This window comes from Pygocentrus nattereri, chromosome 13, assembly GCF_015220715.1.
Source record: "Pygocentrus nattereri isolate fPygNat1 chromosome 13, fPygNat1.pri, whole genome shotgun sequence".
NCBI lineage: Eukaryota > Metazoa > Chordata > Actinopteri > Characiformes > Serrasalmidae > Pygocentrus > Pygocentrus nattereri.
In genome coordinates, this window is record NC_051223.1 from 4850236 (window position 1) to 4869857 (window position 19622).

The 19622-nt window shown below is 40.7% G+C and overlaps 1 protein-coding gene across 1 annotated transcript; it reads right to left on the reverse strand.

Annotated features, from left to right (window-relative positions):
- Positions 1-857: 857 nt before the first annotated feature.
- On the reverse strand, positions 858-17362 carry fkbp10b (FKBP prolyl isomerase 10b). Its single transcript, XM_017704540.2, has 10 exons — positions 16900-17362; positions 14581-14726; positions 13570-13759; positions 11485-11630; positions 9458-9647; positions 7243-7388; positions 5585-5774; positions 4800-4942; positions 2989-3152; positions 858-1500 (listed from the first exon to the last, which is right to left on the reverse strand). The coding sequence occupies exons 1-10, from the start codon at positions 17100-17102 to the stop codon at positions 1309-1311; spliced, it is 1710 nt and encodes a 569-aa protein (XP_017560029.1). The 5' UTR covers positions 17103-17362; the 3' UTR covers positions 858-1308.
- Between the last annotated feature and the right edge of the window lie 2260 nt (positions 17363-19622).

The window sequence follows — 19622 nt, forward strand, 5'->3', positions numbered from 1 at the left end:
CAAAGTGGCTCTTCTTAACATTTGGGATGCGACCCCTGTAATAAATCAAATCAAATGTATTTGTAGCGCTTTCTACAACGGATGTCACAAAGCAGCTTCCCAGAATTCCAGAAAAGACAAATTGTTAACAAGAATGTAAAAAACCCCAGGTGAGCAAGCCAGGGGCAATGGTGGCAAGGAGAACCTCCCTCAGAGCTGAGGAAGAAACCTGGGGGGGAACCAAGGCTCAGGGGGTTGACCAGGGGGGACCCGTCCTCCTCTGGTCAAACTACCTACAAATTATTGACAAAAAGAAGGACACAAAGGTATACACCATATTATCTGTCTAAGTGTCGTGTAATCCAGACAAGTCTGATGACTTTTAAGGTGGCTGAATACTTTTGCAAGACCTGGTAGATATGTGACTACATACGCTACAGATCCCAATACAGTGACCACAGAACATTTAGTTTCAGGTTTAAAATGCTATGCTGAAACGTTTTTGACGCTCAATAAACTAGGCAGGTTAAAAAACAGTGAATTTGCTGCTATGCTAATATTTACTAAATTACACAACAATAACCTACATTTGATCTATATAATAGCACTGAATTTCTGTATTTTGACAAAAACTAAGGTGTGTGAAAAAAAAATTTGTGGGTGGGACAGGTCAGTTAGTTATTTTCATCCATCCATCCATCCATCCATCCATCCATCCATCATCTTCCGCTTCTCTGGGGTTCGGGTCGCGGGGGCAGCATCCTAAGCATCCTAAGTTAGTTATTTTGTAAAATGAAAATGAAACAGTTTGACCAGGAGCCCTTAGAATATAGAGTATCTAAGAACTGGTAGATATATACACAAACTGAATGACTGTGAACTGTTTATATTTTAAAAGGTTTTACTGGTTGAAACAGCAGAAGAAAATTGCATTTTATACAAAAAATGTTTCCACATTTCATCATAATCACCATTATCAAAAAAGACAATATATACCATTAGTAGGTTTAACCAAATCCAGCAACACAAAGACAAATATCACGTCTTTCCCACATCAATGAAATACAGAACATGGCACATTATTTTCTTGTTTCAAAAATAATCATAAAAACTTACAGTGCAAATACACTTTGGTGTGAAGGTTCTTTTTTACCGCAGCAAAAAATGTAAAACCTGAGTTCTTTTGGTTCTCTGAGAGTTGTTCTCTATGACTGACTGGAATCATTTATTCTTCAGATATTAATAATTTCACTCGGTTACCTTTTGCCATCAGTTGTGTGTATTTGAATGCCTGTTTGAGTTACTTGTCCCAATGTCTCTCTCTCTCTCTCAGAGCTCATCGTGCTGGTCTTCTTTCTCTGCGTCTTCCTCCACTTTTAGCTTCAGCTCTTCTGCCGTGATGCGGCCGTCTTTATTCCGATCCTGGTTTTTAAACATGTCGCCGATGACGACCTCAGGGTCTTGAGCCGGTTTTAGACGCCCCTTGCCCTCTGCAACCTGCTGCTTGATGAACACTGAGAACTGAAGAGAAAAAAAACAGGTTGGTGTAAACAACTGTACTTTTTTCGTTTTACCTGTTTCTGTTTTGGCTTACAAAACTAGCCCTGGTCAGTATTATGAACCCTGGAGGAAAATCAAGCTTATTCTGGTGTAATCTACAAAGCATACCAGATAAAAATAAGACAAATAAACAGCACCAACATAAAAGAATATACACTCACCGGCCACTAGCTTCTTAACACAAAGAGCTAATCAGCCAATCACACGGCCGCAACTCGTTGCATTTAGGCATGTAGAGGTGGTCAAGACAACTTGCTGAAGTGCAGACCGAGCATCAGAACGGGGAAGAAAGGGGATTTAAGGGACTTTGAACGTGGCGTGGTTGTTGGTGCCAGACGGGCTGGTCTGAGTATTTCAGAAACTGCTGATCTGGGATTTTCACTCACAACCATCTCTAGGGTTTACAGAGAACGGTCCGAAAAAGAGGAAATATCCAGTGAGCAGTCAGTGGTGTGGATGAAAATGCCTTGTTGATGTGAGAGGCCAGAGGAGAATGGGCAGACTGGTTCCAGATGATAGAAAGACAACAGGAACTCAAATAACCAACCAGAATCTCTGAGGAACGTTTCCAACACCTTGTTGAAAGTCTGCCACGAAGAATTAAGGCAGTTCTGAAGGCAAAAGGTGGTCCAACCTTTTACTGGCAACGTGTACCTATTAAAGTGGCCGGTGAGTGTATTTGAAAACAGCTAAAATTAACTAGCTCTGCTCCTGCTGGTTTGTGCTGTTGTGAGTGAATGGCTAGACTTCTTCTCCCTCCAGAGACGTTATAAAGGAGGAGACTGGTCACGGAGTGAAATATGAACGGGAACGCTCCAAACTCTCAACATGGCACCTGTTCACGGAAAAAGTCCCGCCCTTCAATAAAAAGAGCTGATCAGCTTGCTGGTTATGCCACGAGCGGAAAAGGCTGCCCTCGCTGTGCAAATCTGCGCAAGTGCAGTAGCCACAACGACCTGAAAAAACACATTAAAAAATGAAGCAAATGTGTGTTATGAAAACTGAAAACGTTCGATTTTGACCGCCATTGTGTTGTTTCATTGCCATTGCCTACTAAATTATCTTGAATTATCATTCTGCTTCCATTCGCTGTTTTTATTCACTAATCCTTATCAGTATCTACAACCACCTTCATGTTCATCAAAGTGTCGACCTTGATATGAAGACCTAAATAATCATTTTCTTATTAGCACATTTTGACCATAAGGTGGTTTAAAAACCCCCAATAAGTGTTGCTGAATGCTGACATTACAACAGGGGGGTAAAATAGGTAGCTTTCCTAAAGTAACAGTGACGCTAAAATATAGCGGTCATCTCAATAAGCCTGACAAACAAAGGAAATATGTTCAGGTGTCTTAAAAACAAGCTAGAAGTCCTGAAAAGCGCACATTCACCACAGCTAGAACTCAGCTATAGCTGAGCAGAATGGTTATTAGCTGCTGACCGCACCTCCTCCAGGGGGACCTCTTTGTCCTGGTTCATGTCCAGAGCCTGGAAAAGCTCAGCAGGACTGTCCTTCAGCCATACAAACAGATAGCCCTCAGGGACGCCCTTCTGTATAGACACCAGTTCTACCTCAAAGTGAAGCACAGCGCTGCCCGGAACATCTCCTCCTGAAACAGAGCAGAGAGAGGAGCGTTAAGGGTGGGTATGACCGTGATCTTAATTGCTTAGAATGGAATTTAGCTCTAAAAGCACAAAAAAAAATCTTAGCTACAACTTAACGTGATATAGTTAAGAACTCATGGAATGCAGCATCACACAAATTGCATTTGTGGTTAGTCGGTAAGTGATTTTAACTGCACTATGTGGTTTCTGACACTGTATGACCATGGAAAAAATTCAAGCTTCACCGTGGCTGAACACAGACTGGTTCCAGATGACAGAAATGCAACAGGAACTCAAATAACAAACCAAGATCTCTGAGGAACGTTTCCAACACCTTGCTGAAATTGTGTCACAAAGAATTAAAGCAGTTCTGAAGGCAAAAGGGGGTCCAACCTTTTAGGTGTACCTAATCGCAATCACACAATCTGCATTTGTGGTTAGTCGGTAAGTGATTTTAACTACACTATGTGGTTTCTGACACTGTATGACCATTCAAGCTACACTGTGGCTACTAGTACTGTTTAAAGCTATGCTATTTACTTTGTTAGCTACACTATAGACAAACTATAGACATTAGACATGTCCTGGCTAGTCACCTGCAACTAGTTATTAACAAAAATAATAGCTTGTCATTTTACCAAACTGTCCCATTTTTCAGGAGATATTTCTGCGAAGGTTAGATATAAAATAACGCACCTACATAAGAAAAGTACAGAAGTCTGGAGAGGCCATGAGCTGTTGCTATAATTTTCTGGATTGTTATCTAGAGATAACTTGATAAGTAACTTTCAAGCTAACAATTTTGTTTTCTTGACATAACAAGACAAGTAACTATCTCAGGCCAATGAACTTGTTATCTTAAGATAACTTTGCTGTCTTGAGATAACTCAATATCGCAGAATAACAATCTAGAAAATTATAACTACTTCATGGCCTCTCTGGACTTTCGTAAGAAGGAGAAAGTCAAACGAATTTCCAAAAACAGGAATAATAAATAAATATTAAAGATTCCTAACAACTACCCGCAAGATGTGGTAGACCACCAAAAGCGACCCCAGCTCATAAAAAGAACTTAAGCTGCTTCAGGTCTGAAATCCATCCATCCTTCCACTGTGAGAAGACAACTCAGCGCAATGAGTCTGAAAGGATGTGTAGCTGTCAAGAAGCTCTTACTGAGAAAAATGAATTAATAAAAAAGGAAGATTTGCAAATTAAAGATGCTGCTGGTGTTTTCAGAGCAATGCATTGACCACCCCAGAGTCCAGACAACAAGATAAAAGATTCCTGTGTTTGATTACTTGGATTGTGCAGAAAATACAACCAACTTCAAGACTGAACTTTCGAGGTGTGGAAAAATATCCCTGCAGATTTCTCAGAAAAACTGAAAACAGGTTTCCTGAAAACAATGTGTGAAAGCAAAGTGTGAACACACTAAATATTGAAAGAACGCATTAGCATCTTTTCACATCATCATAAATCCAGTTATAATGGACAGAGTGGACCTGGTCTTAGATCAGAGCTCTTTCACCAACAGGCTTTAGACTTGGACCAATGTGTGACAGATATAAACACCATCTCTCATCATCCTGTAAAAGCCAGAGGGAGTCAGATGGGGCTGTTATGTAACCCACACAAACACACTGGTCTCTCACCTCCTCTCTCGCCGTGACCAAGATGTGGTGGCACGATGATGGTCCTTCGCTCGCCCACACACATGCCCCTCAGACCCTCATCCAGCCCGTCAATCACTTTATCCGCCCCCAGCACCACGTCTTGCGGAGCGCTGTAATCACTCCTGCAACAGTCACACATCAGAAACACAAACAGCTGATGCTCTAATCATCAGTTACAGCACTGAAGATCTGCTGGAAAACATGGCTGCAGTGATTAGTTGAAGTCTGCTGATGTGAAACAAAGCGACCGTATTGTTTACGCCGAAACAAAAGCGCTCTATAACGCTTATATGATCCATTATTGTGAAATGGAAGTGTAATTTAAAAATCTCCTATCTTCTGTTGTATCGCTCATTAGAGTTACAAACTGCCCCTGGAAGCAACATCAGCACTGCACACTAGGAGCTTCATGAAATGGAGAGCTTTCAAAGAAGCCTAAGATCACTATATGCAATGCCAAGTGTTGGCTGGAGTGGTGTAAGCAAGCCAGTGCTGGATTCTGGAGCAGTGAAAACCTGTTCGCTGGAGTGATGAATCACGCTTCACCATCTGGCAGCCTGATGGACGTATCAGGTTTTGGTACATGCCAGGAGAACGCTACCTCCCGGAATGCATAGTGCCAGCAGTGAAGTTTGGTAGAGAAGGGATAATGGTCTGGCTATTGCAGCCTTAACTTTTCTGGGAAGGTTTTCCACAATATTTTGATGTGTGTCTGTGGGAATTTGTGCCCAATCAGCCAAATAAACTCAGTAGTCATCACTCACGATGTGAAGAGCAGAGTGCCGTCCAGTAGAGAGCAGTTGTAGTGGTACTGGACGAAGTCGTTAACCTCGCTGGTCTCGTTACATGGCTCGGGTTTGAACGTGACGTCCACCTGCACTGAATCTTTCGGGTTGTGGAAGTCGATCACGTGAATGTCGAACACCACGACTGCAGAACCTGGGATGTCTTTACCTGAGACAGTACAAAATCACAGCTTTGAGCAAAAAATAGCACACAAACTTTGTTATATAGAGTTATGTTTTCGCAATAAAGCGATAAGCCACACGACGCCGTGCGTTACTGCGATTTTGTCACGGGAAGGGTGTACTTAGGGGTGTTCTTACATAGTGCACTACATAGGAATATAAATACTGGATTCAGTCAAAAAGCAACACAAATCAGTAATCCTCCGACTGCAGCTTGGGGCTGTTACATCATCATAAAAATAAATGCTTAGATTGTAGAAATGAATGCTTTTATGTATTTAACAGATGATCTCTTGTAATCGATCAACCTGCGCAGAATGTATAGAAGTCATAACAAGCAAGAGCAGCTGTCAGATTTCACAAAGTATTTGAAAAGCTAATTTGGCAGCAGTGTTACAGTCAGTACACAAACTGAGATATTCTTCACATTACAGAACTACCTGGCCGATTTAGAAGGCATTAACTCCAGTTCATGTAATGTGATTGACGCTATTCTTTGCCCATGTGATTTGTTAAACCATCACTGTTGAACAAAACCCTCCTCAAACATTTTTTACTTATAATGCAAGCTAATGGAAACATGCTTATTCCACTTAGACCTAAATGATTTTAGACTATTTCTTTGGTCCATTCACTGTAAACATTTTTGACACCATGTCAATGTGTGCAGCAGCTTTTGACGGCTGTTATTTAAGATTTAAGTACGTTCCTCTATGTTACGATGACAATCGATAATGGGATGTACTTCCTGCCATGACTCAAAGCTAAAGATGCAGTTAAGGTGGTAAAAACCTTCCCAACACTTGTATACGAAGGCTCCCCTGAAGTCCTGCTTCACATTAAAGCAAAATTTACGCCATTAAATTTCATTAAACTCGTCTTGACGGCGTCTCACCACTCACGGCTGTCTCTGCCTTTTTTGTTGTTTTGAGCTGTGTGTACAGGACTGTGGGAGACTGGTCGTCTCAAATGGTACAATAGCTTCATCCCTACATTTCTCCCAAACGTAACGGCTGACAAATGCTGCCTTCCTCGGCTGCATCCTCATCTTAGGCCACTAGATAGAGTATGTGAGAAATCTGGAATGCGGTCTGAGCTTCAACTGTTTAAATCTTGTACATCTGATGAGGCTTTATATGTGGCCGGAAGTGTTGAACACTAACAATGACTTTGTTTTCATAGTAGATATTAAGTAAATTATTAACAGTTGTTACTGTATAATGAGTGGTAGTTAATGTATAATTTATAGCATCTTCTGAAAAGTCTTTTTTCCTTAATAGATCTTTTTTAAATCATTGGTTTCAAGTATCTTCTTGGTTGTGGCATAAGAAAAGGTCATTTTTTCACACATTTGTACTAAAAAGCCCAGGCAAAAAAAAAAAACCTTACTTCATTACAATGTGGTCAATTACTGAAAGGGTACAACATTGACTTGGATTATAATGCTGCTGTACCTGCTCCTTGTTGTCCGTATGCTAGATGAGGGGGTATTGTGATCCTCCTCCTCTCCCCCACACACACACCCTGCAGACCCTTATCCATACCCGAGATCACATAGCCCAGCCCGATGTATGTGTTGTATGTGCTGTTGCGCTGGTAGCTGTACAACGGACAAAGAAAACAACAAAAACATCTGATTACATTCATCTTTCAATCTGAAGTAACAGGAAAAAAAACACCGTAAGTAATTCTGCCTCTAGAGGGCGCTGCTGCTGCTGATAATGTACACTCACCACACTTCTGTTACTAAACTGTACATCCCCTCTACTCTACCAATCACGCGAACCACCACAGAACCAGTTGTCCAGATATGATCTAGTTGGTGAATCAGTCTCAGCAGGGCAGTGACATTGACATGGCAGTAAGTGTTGCACTGGCACAAGTGTATCAGGAAGACCTTTTACACATATCAGAGTCAGTGCCTAGCTGAGAGGTGGTATCCCATGTATTTACGAATTTACTCATGAGTTGGATTTGCATGCTTAGATGCCCTGGTGTCTCTAAATAAATGAATGAATGAATACACACACACACACACACACACACATTCACACGTATACACACATACATACAACCCCAATTCCAGTGAAGTTGGGACGTTGTGTAAAACATAAATAAAAACAGAATACGATGATTTGCAAATCCTTTTCAGCCTATATTCAATTGAATACACTACAAAGGCAAGATATTTAATGTTCAAATGGATAAACTTTATTGTTTTTTGCAAATATTCACTCATTCTGAATTTGATGCCTGCAACATGTTCCAAAGAAGTTGGGACAGGGGCGTGTTTCCCACTGTGTTACATCACCTTTCCTTTAACAACACTCAATAAGCGTTTGGGAACTGAGGACACTGATTGTTGAAGCTTTGTAGGTGGAATTCTTTCCCATTCTTGCTTAATGTACAACTTCAGTTGCTCAGCAGTCCGGGGTCTCCGCTGTCGTATTTTGTGCTTCATAATGCGCCACACACTTGGACTGCAGGCAGGCCAGTCTAGTACCCGCACTCTTTTACTACGAAGCCAGGCTGTTGTAACACGTTTTTATTTATGTTTTACACAACGGGAAGCGGCTTAGAAAATGGATGGATGGACAACGTCCCAACTTCATTGGAATTGGGGTTGTACATACATATGGTCCACACAGCAGTGGACTGAAAGTCTATTTTCAAAAATACTGGATATTAGAAATAATTACATCACATATGTAAGGTATGATCTATCATTGTTTTCACATATATTTTGTTTTAAAAGAACCGAACCGAGTTCTGTTAAAGTGAACCTGGAGGGGAAACAACTGCAAATGACCTCAGTTCTTGTCGTGTTCACAATGCAAGTGAACTTGAAAGAGGAACTGAGGTCCTTTGGGATCTTCTTGTTCAGACCACAACTCCATTAGAGCTCAGAGACCCCTTTCACAGCACTCACGGTGTGCACAGCGCACGCCAAGCGGGCAGCACTGATAAATCCAACCTATCAGGTGACGAGAAGAACCACCAGACCTTCCTGCTGCTCTCCTATTGGCAAAAAATTGGAAAAACTGCCCCGCAGGTCTGCCGTGGTGGGCTCCGTTTTCAGCTGAGCTCCACCCGGCGAATTTTCATTCATTCAGCATTCAGTGTGAAAGCAGCTGAAAATTGAGTTGCGTGCCCAGTTTGAGCCTTTACCACCTTAAAATCATGCAAACTCTCGCATCTTATCGCTTTACTATGGCAGTGCAGGGCGAACTACAAACGAACCAAAATTGAGACCACCTTGAGAGATGGTCTCAGTTCAGTTCGTTTTTGGGCCCGTTTAGAGGGTTTGAGTTCCTTTGGCGTGTTCACATATGCAAAAGAAACCAAGTGTGAAAACGTCCCATAATGTTTGATCTCACTCTACAGATCTTCTACTGCTACCTAAAGGGGCGGTGGGTGCTTTTAGCTCTAAAATCAAATCTAAAATCAAACATAAGCATTAATTTTAGGGCTTGTTTTTAGACACATCTACGTTTCAAAAATGCTAAAATATTAGAGCCACTTCCTGCACATTCAGTCTCCCACCACTGAACGGCCATGAACACACAGATCAGCAATAATTCACAGTACACGATGATGAAGTCAAAAGAAGGCTATTTAGATGCCACTGGAGACGTCTGGTCTGATTAAAGAGGGGCTCTAGTGACTAACCTGGTGTCGAAAGTGATCCCGTTGAGGAAGGTGCCGTTGTAGTGGTAGCGAATGTAGTCTCCTGTGACGGATTTCCGAGTGCAGGATTCTGGCACTTCCTGGATTTCCACAGTGATGTCGTCCTTAGTGTTGTGCAGGTCCTCTAGCAAGATGTCATACACTAGTGTGGCATGAGGAGGGATTTCTTTCCCTAAATGAGAGTGAGAGAGATTTTAACCCTTTAGCTACAGTGTCAGCCAACTGAATCCTGCTAGGCCTCAAATACTTTCAGGGACAATTTGGAGAAAAAGAAAAATGTAACCATCATAACGTTGTAAACATGCTTTCCTGCATGTTATAGCTGTGCTGCAGTGACCCTAGAGTGAGATTTTCTGGTTTAAAGTCTAGGAAAACCACCTTTGGATGGTGTGCCTTGAAGGTGGGAGGAACTACGCCATCTCTCGGGTGGATTATTGGGGTCAGTCTGCTTGAAATGTTTTTAAACTTACTGCTAGGATGCTCAATCTTTTATTGCAGTGTGTCCCTTCTCATTTAACTTCTCTGTTCCACCTTAAAAGATGCACCAGTTACCCCAGCACGTTCCGTGCATTGGAAAACCTGAATAAGAAGGAAGTGAAAAGAAGGCAACTCCAAACATTTAGACTCTCAGAGTCATTGGCCAAGAGTTAAACCAGTTCTTTTGGCATCGACTCCCCATCAGTACTCTTTGGACCAGGGGTCAGCAACATGCGGCTCTTTTACTGTCCTGTTGCAGCTCCACAGCAGAACTAGATTTGGAGGTCAAAATAATATAATCCTCCTTTGTAAAGGAGTAAAATAAAGCTCTGTTGATCATTCAACACAGTTTTAACAATAAATGGTCTTAAACGCTGGAGTTAACTAGGCTATATCTGCTAATTCACCAACCTTTAAACACCTTAAGGCTGGCGCACAGACTGCTGCTCATAGCAACACAGATAACAATCTCACCTAGCTAGTAGCTAAAGAGGAGATTCAAGACGAACATCGATAATTTGGAGACTGAGTTATTTGTTTTCATAATCACTCCAGCTGGTTTCCTAATACATTCAATCTGCGACAAGTCTAAAGTATCATTTACAAACAAAACAGAAACATCAGTAACTCATCACACTACACTGGACAGTGGTCAAAGGAGAATTATGGACAAATTAATGAGCAGCAGACTAACAAAAGCAACACCAAAGTGGAGCTCCAGTTCCCCATGAGAGCTTCTACTGTAACAAGAACCCACAGGCTATATGTACAACAGTGAGCAGCTACAACTGTGGAGGCGTTGAACAACCAACTGTATATATTGCTGTAATCAGAACAAAACCTCATATCTCCTAAATGGTAACATTACAGGAGAAGGAAAAAACATGCTTTACTTTACTGTAAGTCAATGGAACCAGACGTCTTTTCAAGTCGTTTTGGGATGTTTCTTTTGGTCCAATCGTCATGAAATTTACCCATAATGTAAAAAACGGGTAACAGGCATTTTCACATTATGTAAAAAACTAAAAAATGACAAAAATGGACATACGAGATTTTCTTCCGACAGCAGCGATATATGATAAATACTCATTGTTTGGAACATGCAGCCACTGTTGCTCTCACTGAAGGATGAAAATTGAAAACTGTTTGCTCTATGGAAATCACATGATTTTAATGTTTCAGTTAATGTGAGCTGTGCATTTACACAATGAAAATAATGAATTTTTGAAAGTAAAATCTGATGAAGCTTATTTTGTCCAGTCATATAACTATAACAAAACGCACTGCTTTTTAAATGGAAATCTTTCTTCAGAGTTAAAAGTAAGCAAAAACTCGTATTTTTAAAAAATGTATTATTTTAATTGTTTGACATTCCTATTTGTTGTTTCGTGATGTCATTTGAATTATGGAAAATACTAGGATGTAAATTTGCGTTCATATCCGCCCCTTGTTCCCCTCCAGCGGGCTACTAAAATTGCAGGTTTGTATGGCTTGTTTACAGTGTTTGTGTGCAGCTGCACTGAAGTGTTTACCGTATCCTTTCTCTCCGAAGGCGAGGAACGGTGGGATGATGAAGTTTCTGATTTCTCCCACGCACATCCCCAGCAGCCCCTCCTCCAGACCTTTAATCAACCAGCCTTCCCCCACCACACTGTCCTGTGTCTGTGAGCGCTCGTAGCTGCGCGGGGCTCATACAAGCGCAAAGTCAACACACACATGCCTGCGCAACGGCACACACACATACACGTGCTAAGCTTTTCTTTGCATGCAGTGAAGCATCTCTAAATTAGAAATTCCAGTCATCAGAAGTGATAACAAAAGCTTTTGTAGACATTTATGAATAATTTCTCACCTTTGGCCCTTTTAAACAAGTGTGGAAAGCATAGATTTTAAGCTTTCACGTCACATTTGTTAAATGAAAAGTTATTGTCAGTTTTGATTTGCAGGGGAAAAAAATTACATTTACACTTTAAATTTTTCAGCATTTCGGTCATTTTGACAACAAAATAAACAGAAAAAACTCAAGGCTGTCGATGTACAGGGTATAAATTACAAACCCAATTCCAAAAGGACTAGGACTGTGTGTTAAATGCCAATAAAAAGAGAAAGCAGATGATTAGTAAGTAGCAGTGATGTCTGACCTAAAAATGATTGAATGACATTCCAGAAAAAGCTCAAATCTATAAAAGCAGCATATGCTGCTCCAAAATTTGTATATATCTTTCTCAGCTACTGGTGCTTTCACAGATGTGCAAGCCATCCACTCATACATCCCAACCCAACTAGGACAGAAACTTTATGCTAGTAACATTCTGGAGGTTCTTTTCTTCTTCGACCCAAAGAACAGAGAACAGAGAACAGTCCATTTCAGATCTTCTCTCGAGCCCAGAGAAGTCGGCAGCGTTTCTGGATGTTGCTGATGGCTTCTGTTGTGCACAGTATAGCCTTAACTTGTATTCATGGATGCAGCAACAAATGGTGTTTCTTCACAACGGTTTGTACAAAGTACTCCCGAGCCCACGTGATGACATCCTCATTGAAGGGACATTCAGTTGTTTGAAGGGGCATTCAGTTGTTTTTGGCTTTGGTTTTTACGCACATTTTTACGCAATTTGACAATATTATTCACTGTAGAGGGTGAAATTCTAAAATCCTTACATTGCACATTGAGGAATGTTGTTTGTAAACAGTTGGATTTTTGCCAAAGTAGTGTTCTTCAACCCATCCTTGCTCATAAGGGACTTTATGCCTTTCCTTGATTCACCCAAGCACGTCTACATCAGTGTCACGATTGGCTCCTCCCACTCCTCCATGTGCTTTTCTGTTTACTTCCTGGTCGTCCACGTGCCCCTTTGTTTTGATTCTTTGATGTCCTGCCCCCTTGTTTCGCTACTCTGCCCCTAATTGTTTCCACCTGTTTCTCACCTGTCCCTCGTCTTCCTTCTGATATATAAGCCCGTGTTTGCCCTGGTCTGTGTTGGTCTTTGTTTGATGTGCTGATTGTATTGTATGTATTGTCTGTGCTGTTTGGAATTCGGTGTTTTGTTTCGTTTCGTTACGTCTGTCCCTCCTGCTCTTCGTGTTGGCTATTTTTACCTGGACTGTTTTGACCACGATCCTGGATTTGCCCTCAATAAATCTCGCTTTTCTCAGCGCATGCGTCTGCCTCATCGCTCCGCGTCACAATCATCTCTTTAAAAATGTTTTTTGGACACTTACCAACATTCCCAATCTTATATTTCAGAATGAGTATGTATTTACAAAAAACTGAAGTTGATAAGATAAGATTAAATAACTTGCACTATTTTCGATTAAATACGGGTCACTCATTGCTCGCCTTTTTCATTTGCATTTCACATACTGTCCCAGCTTGTTTTGCATTAGGTTTGTAAATGCAAACCTAATTATTTACGTAGCTACATAATTTATGTATAAATTAACATAATTTCATTTCAATTAAATGTATAGCAAAAAAGAAACAGACTTCTAAGGGTTCAGGTGAAGTATAGACTAAATAATTGACTAATTTTCCTAAACCAAGAGTTACAGTGATATTTATTCAGCATATTTGATCTTTCCAGCTACCCTTTTATTCGGGTTTGCTCAATTTCACGCACCTGGAGTCAAACGTGCTGCCGTCCAACAGGCTGCCGTTAAAGTGGAAGCGCACAAAATCCGTCCTCATCACTGAGCGTGAGCAGTTTTTGCTGCTTTTGATGACCCGCGTCTGCACCTTGTCTGCTCTGTTGAAGATGTCCAGCAGGTGCAGGTCAAACACCAGCGTTGTGTCAGGAGGAATGGTGTCACCTGAGTGAGAGAAAAGTGAAAAAACTTACTGTAAAAGTTATGAGCACAGAAATGACTTGCTTCTCAAGTCTGGAAAAACACAAACTTTCATAAACGGAAAAGACGAGCAAGTTTTTAAAGTCAGGTTATTTATAAAGCACTTATAAACTCCATGTTTATTTGACAGCTATTAATCTTAACATCTATTCACAGTTACATTACTAACATCTTCAGTGTTAACGATTAAGTAATAACTACAAATTATTCAGTATCTTCTATGAATTATTCAGTTTCTTACATCTTACAGTAGATGGCTCTTTAAGGGTATTTTAGTAAAGAAAATAGTTCTATAAAGAACCATGAATCCAAAGAACCCTTTGCATGATTAAAGGGTTCTTTGCACCATGAAAGGGTTCTTGAAATAGATGGAGAACGTGCTGTAGATGGTTCTATATAGAACCTTTTATAAATGATTCTGTAACTACTATAAACACTCAGTTTCTACTATAATTATTCATTAAGTACTATTGTTTATTTAGTAACTGCTATTAATTATTCAGTATCTACTATAAATGACTGATGAACCACTATAACTTATAACTAAAGCACATTTATTGAAACTGCTGAACAACTTGACGTCTGGGATGATGCAGGAACGCACTTTCCACGATGCTCACTATGGAGGAAATTACACTCGTAGCTCCAGTGTAAAACTGAAGAAGCAAACTTCAGACACTGAACAAGTCTTAGGTGGTCTGTTACATCACAGATAATGAGGGGGGGGGTGAACATTTGATTTCTTTGTTGAAGCGTTCCTTTAAAGATGGTCAGAGATGTGTTACCTGCTCCCTGGCCGCCGTAGGCCAGGTGTGGGGGCACGGTGATCTTCCGGCGTTCGTTGATGCACATACCCACAATCCCTTTGTCCACTCCTGCAAGCTGTCGACCCTGTCCAACCACCTCGAAGAACGGTGTCCCCCGCTGATAGCTGTAATAACAGGAGGAACAACTGACTTGCGATGTGATCTGAATGTAAACAGCAGCACCTTTTGGTACAATTTTTTTTTTTTACCAACCCAAGACATCGTTTATCCGACTACCCAAGACAGGGCAGCCCAGCGTACCTGCTGAATGAGGAGGAAGTGCGAGTAACTAAGGCTGCCTCTTCAGATGTGCTAACAAGCCAACAATGACTGCGTTTACATGCAAAGATTTTTGCCAATCCAATTGATTTCCGATTATAGATTCAGACTGAGGTGTTTATCCGCTCACTCTAATCAACAGTCTGATGGAAAACATCTGTTTCCATGAAGTCAAGTAGTCTGATAGGACCACTTAGTGTAAACGTTACCAGCAACACGCAAGTAAGCAGTGCTTGTGTTTTTAAAGGCTTTAAACCGACGTCTGACTCAGGACAACGTCCTCCACATGTCCTGATTAAAGAAGGCCGAGAGGAAGACGTCGTGCTCTGAGACACATAAGCTGGACGTCCGAGATCAGAGCATGAACTTCGTCTCCTCTGCAGACCAGTTTGTGCTCTGCCATGCTGAACGGTATAAACCTTTCATTATGACGTGACGCTCATGCAGAACGGACTTAAACTTTCCGATTGGGAATGTAATCGGATACAGGCATTTACATGGTTATTATTCTTCTATTTAACGGATTATTTACATGATTGCCCACCTCATTCAATCAAAAATCGTATTCCCAATGGACCTCAATTGGACTAGTCTATTCCAACTGGGGTGTACTCATGGATTCTGTCTATCTATCTACCTCTATGTACTCTATTCTGATTGAATAGCATGTCTACTGTTGCATTTACGCTACTACATTATAATATTACAACATCGGTGGACCCGTCGGTGGACGTGAATGCATTCCTCCCCTTTCAGTTGGCCGTATGTGGGTATTACAAGGTTATTCCCTGGAAAATCCAACAGAAATGTAGTCTAGCTAAGCCAATATTTATATACGCAATGCTTTTTTTTTTTTTTTGAATAATCAGAAAGTGCATCATTGGAACAGTGCAGTAAACTGCAAATGGTTTAAATGAGCATAAACTTTATTATGCAATTTTATTATGTATTATCATGTGCTCAGTATGAAACTCCACCAGCTGTACGGACAACATCAAAACCATAGTCAAATTCATGTCAATTACTCAGACTCTGGACATGTCATGGATTCCCTTGAAATTTCAATAAATAATTCAATCAATAAAGTTCAATAAATGCATGATATTTCCAAATAATAACTGTGTTAAATGATCGTGAACCCAACATTGGCCAAAATAATTGTGATTATGATTTTTGCCATAATTAAGCCGCCCTACTTGGCAGTGATTCTTCTTAACAGTGATATAAACAGAATAAATCTCAGCCACTTTAGTTTGTGACCCTTTAGGCCATTTACTTCATAAAACATCTGGTCATCTTGCAATTAATTGATGGCATAAGCTGGTCAGAAATACTCAAGTGCTGCTGTATTAAAGATATTCAGTTCCTATATAATGTGAAGTCTCTGTGTAGGAAGCCCTTTAAATAAAGTGTGACAAAATGCAAGTTGGTAAAAGTGGTTTAGTAGGTCAGAAACAGATGGTCAGTGAGTGAGTGAGTGTGTGTGTGTGTGTGTGTGTGTACGTGGCATGCAATCACACACTGGGCCATCTTTTCTTATTGTCTTTCTGGAGCAGAACATCTGGCCTTAAAGCAGAATTCAACTGATGTTTTCTCGTCTTTTCTCGTTGCTGGTGTTCACATCTGTAAGTTTTAGCATTTTATTTAACGTTAAGACCAAAACGAGAAGAATAAGAAACCTACGGATGCACTAAGACGTTCTACTAACGTTCCAGTCCTATAGGGAACTGAGCTCTGCAGTCTTTGGATCTTCTCCAACATAGGAAACAAATCCTGATCCACTACTAAGGGTTTAGTAGGTTTGGACTACCTTTTCGGACAGATTTCTGAGTTAATTTGGTCTGTCATTAAGTCGATACCATTTTATGAAGAGAATCTCGAAGATGAAGTTTCCTTCTCGCTCTAATTTTCCGTTCCACCTTAAATGGCGCGGCAGTTACATTCTGGAGCTTGAGGAGAACCGAACTGCTGCACCATTTAAGGTGGAACGGAAAATTCGAAAAAGCAGCCAGGGCTTACCTTGAGTCGAACTGCTTCCCGTCGATAAAAGTGGCGTTGTAGTGATACCGGACAAAATCCCCATCTTTAACTTCTCTTCTACACCTTTTGGGGACTGAATATCTGTCTACGACAATGTCTCCCACCGGCCCGGGGCTGCTCTCCACCCAAGCCCACAAAAGCAGCACCAACTTCAGCCTCAGACCTAACGGCAGACGCCACATCTTCACAACAGGGCGCAAAGACGTGTGTCGTGAGATGAAGTTAAACTCTTATTCCGCAGCTAACCGGGACACTAACGCCGTCTTAGCGTTATCCGTCTATCTGTCTGTTGTCTGAGGGGGAAAAACCCGTATGCAGCTGAAATTCCTGTCAGAGATTTTGTGAGATTGAGTCGCCCTCCCCCTTAAAGAGGCTAAAGCTAAAGCTATGTGTAAACGTGGAACTTCTCCAGAGCAGAGGAGGGGGGCGAGCAGTTTTACAGCGGCCTGTAAACTAGTCTAAAATCACTCCTAGGGAAAGTGCTGTTTCTTCACTGAAATGGTTAAATCCAGCAGAAAGTAAAGTTTAAAAAATACTAACAAGTTCTCTGTAGAGCTACACACCCACCAGCCATCAGCACAGGAGCTACATACTTAGGCTCTGTTTTTTCATTTTGGATGAATAAAATGGCGTTAAAAGGCAAATCAGGCGATTTTTCAGTTGTTAAGATGCAAACCAAGTCTTTCTCAAACCAAGAATCTATCTATCTATCTATCTATCTATCTATCTATCTATCTATCTATCTATCTATCTATTTATCTATCTATGTCTGCCTGTATCTGTCTGTCTGTCTACCTGTATCTGTCCGTCTGTCTGCTTGTCTACCTATCTATCTGTCTATGTCTGTCTGCCTGTATCTGTCTGTCTGTCTGTCTGCTTGTCTATCTATCTATCTATCTATCTATCTATCTATCTATCTATCTATCTATCTATCTATGTCTGTCTGCCTGTATCTATCTGTCTGTCTGTTTGTCTGCCTGCTTATCTGTCTATCTATCTATCTATCTATCTGTCTGTCTGTCTGTCTGTCTGTCTGTCTGTCTATCTATCTATCTATATATGTCTGTCTGCCTGTATCTGTCTGTCTGTCTGCTTGTCTGACTGCTTATCTATCTATCTATCTATCTATCTATCTATCTATCTATCTGTCTGTCTGTCTGTCTGTCTGTCTGTCTATCTATCTATCTATCTATCTATCTATCTATCTATCTATCTATCTATCTATCTATCTATCTATCTATCAGTATAGACCAGCATGCTTTCCATGCTAGTATAAGCTTGTTTAGCTGGTCACTCAGTGCGATCATGCTGGTTGACCAGCATACCTGCATCCAAAACACAACATATTTCTGCCTTCAGAACAAAATGGTAACTTTGCAGGAGCAGGAAAAACATACTTTATTTTTAATGTAAGTCAATGGAACCAGAATGTTTTCCAAGTCATTTTACCAAGTCATACAAGGTTTTATGCGGGTTTTGCTGATGACCAGGGGCCAGATTCACAAAGTGTCTTAAGAAAGAAAATCTTCTTAACTGAACTTCATTCAGAAAAAAGTTACAAAAAATGTTATTCTTCAAATAACACCTTAAGAATTATATTATTTTCCTAACTACTTTCCTAAATAATAATTCTAAGACTGTGTTTTTCTTGAAAATATTATGTTCTTAAATGTTTTCTTAACCTTACGACAGCCTCACACTCGTCTTAGGCTGTAAGACCTGACAAGGTCAGCATCTAAATTGATCAGTTTATCTAGTCTTGCTCGTCCTCCTACTGTGTTTTGGACGGAGGATTTTTCCTGTTGGCTGTTTTTTCCTCATCACCTCTAGATCTTGTTTGCTATTTTTTTTAAACACTTGGTTTGATGTTTTCCGGCCATTTTGCTCCTCTAACCTAATAACGGAAATAACAGTTAATACAAATTCAAAATGTATCCTGCGTCATTAGAATTCACAACCCACATACATGCACACTAGTGAACACACACACTAGGGGTCAGTGAGCACACTTGCCCGGAGCAGTGGGCAGCCCTATCCAAGGCACCCGGGGAGCAAATGGGGGTTAGGTGTCTTGCTCAAGGGCACTTCAGTCATGGACTGTCAGCCAAGGGGACCGAACCTCGGTACATGGTAAAGTGCAACGTAGCCTACATAAGAAAACAATGAAGATCTTCTTTAAAAGTCTTCAAAAATAATTAAGGTAATAAAAGAAAATTTCTGAACTTCTTAAGTGTTTCAAGAATTGCATTTAAGAACATTGTTATGAACTTCTTAGTGTTTGTTTTAAGAACCTTCGCAAGTTTTTTCTTAAAGTTTTCATGAATCTGGCCACAGCTTATTAACTCCTAATTGCTGCTGTCCAGAATACCAGCATCCAGTTAAGCAATAGAACACTTGATGTTGTGTGTTATCGCAAATAACATCACGGCTGTGATTTGGTTGCAGCTGTAGATCATCACAGTCGTGATGTTATTTGCGATAACACACAACCTCAAGTGTTCTATTGCTTTTATACAACAGCTAAATAAATAAAGTAAGAAATAAATTAATCGGGCTGTGAACGCAGCGTTTAATATGTTTTAATTTCAGCAATTCCTTCAAATTATTGTTAACAAGCAGCTTGTTGCTACGTCAGAGTAACGAGCTCTGCCCACTCGCTGCACAGTCTGCTGTAAGCCTCGCCTGAAGTGAGGACTGAGCAG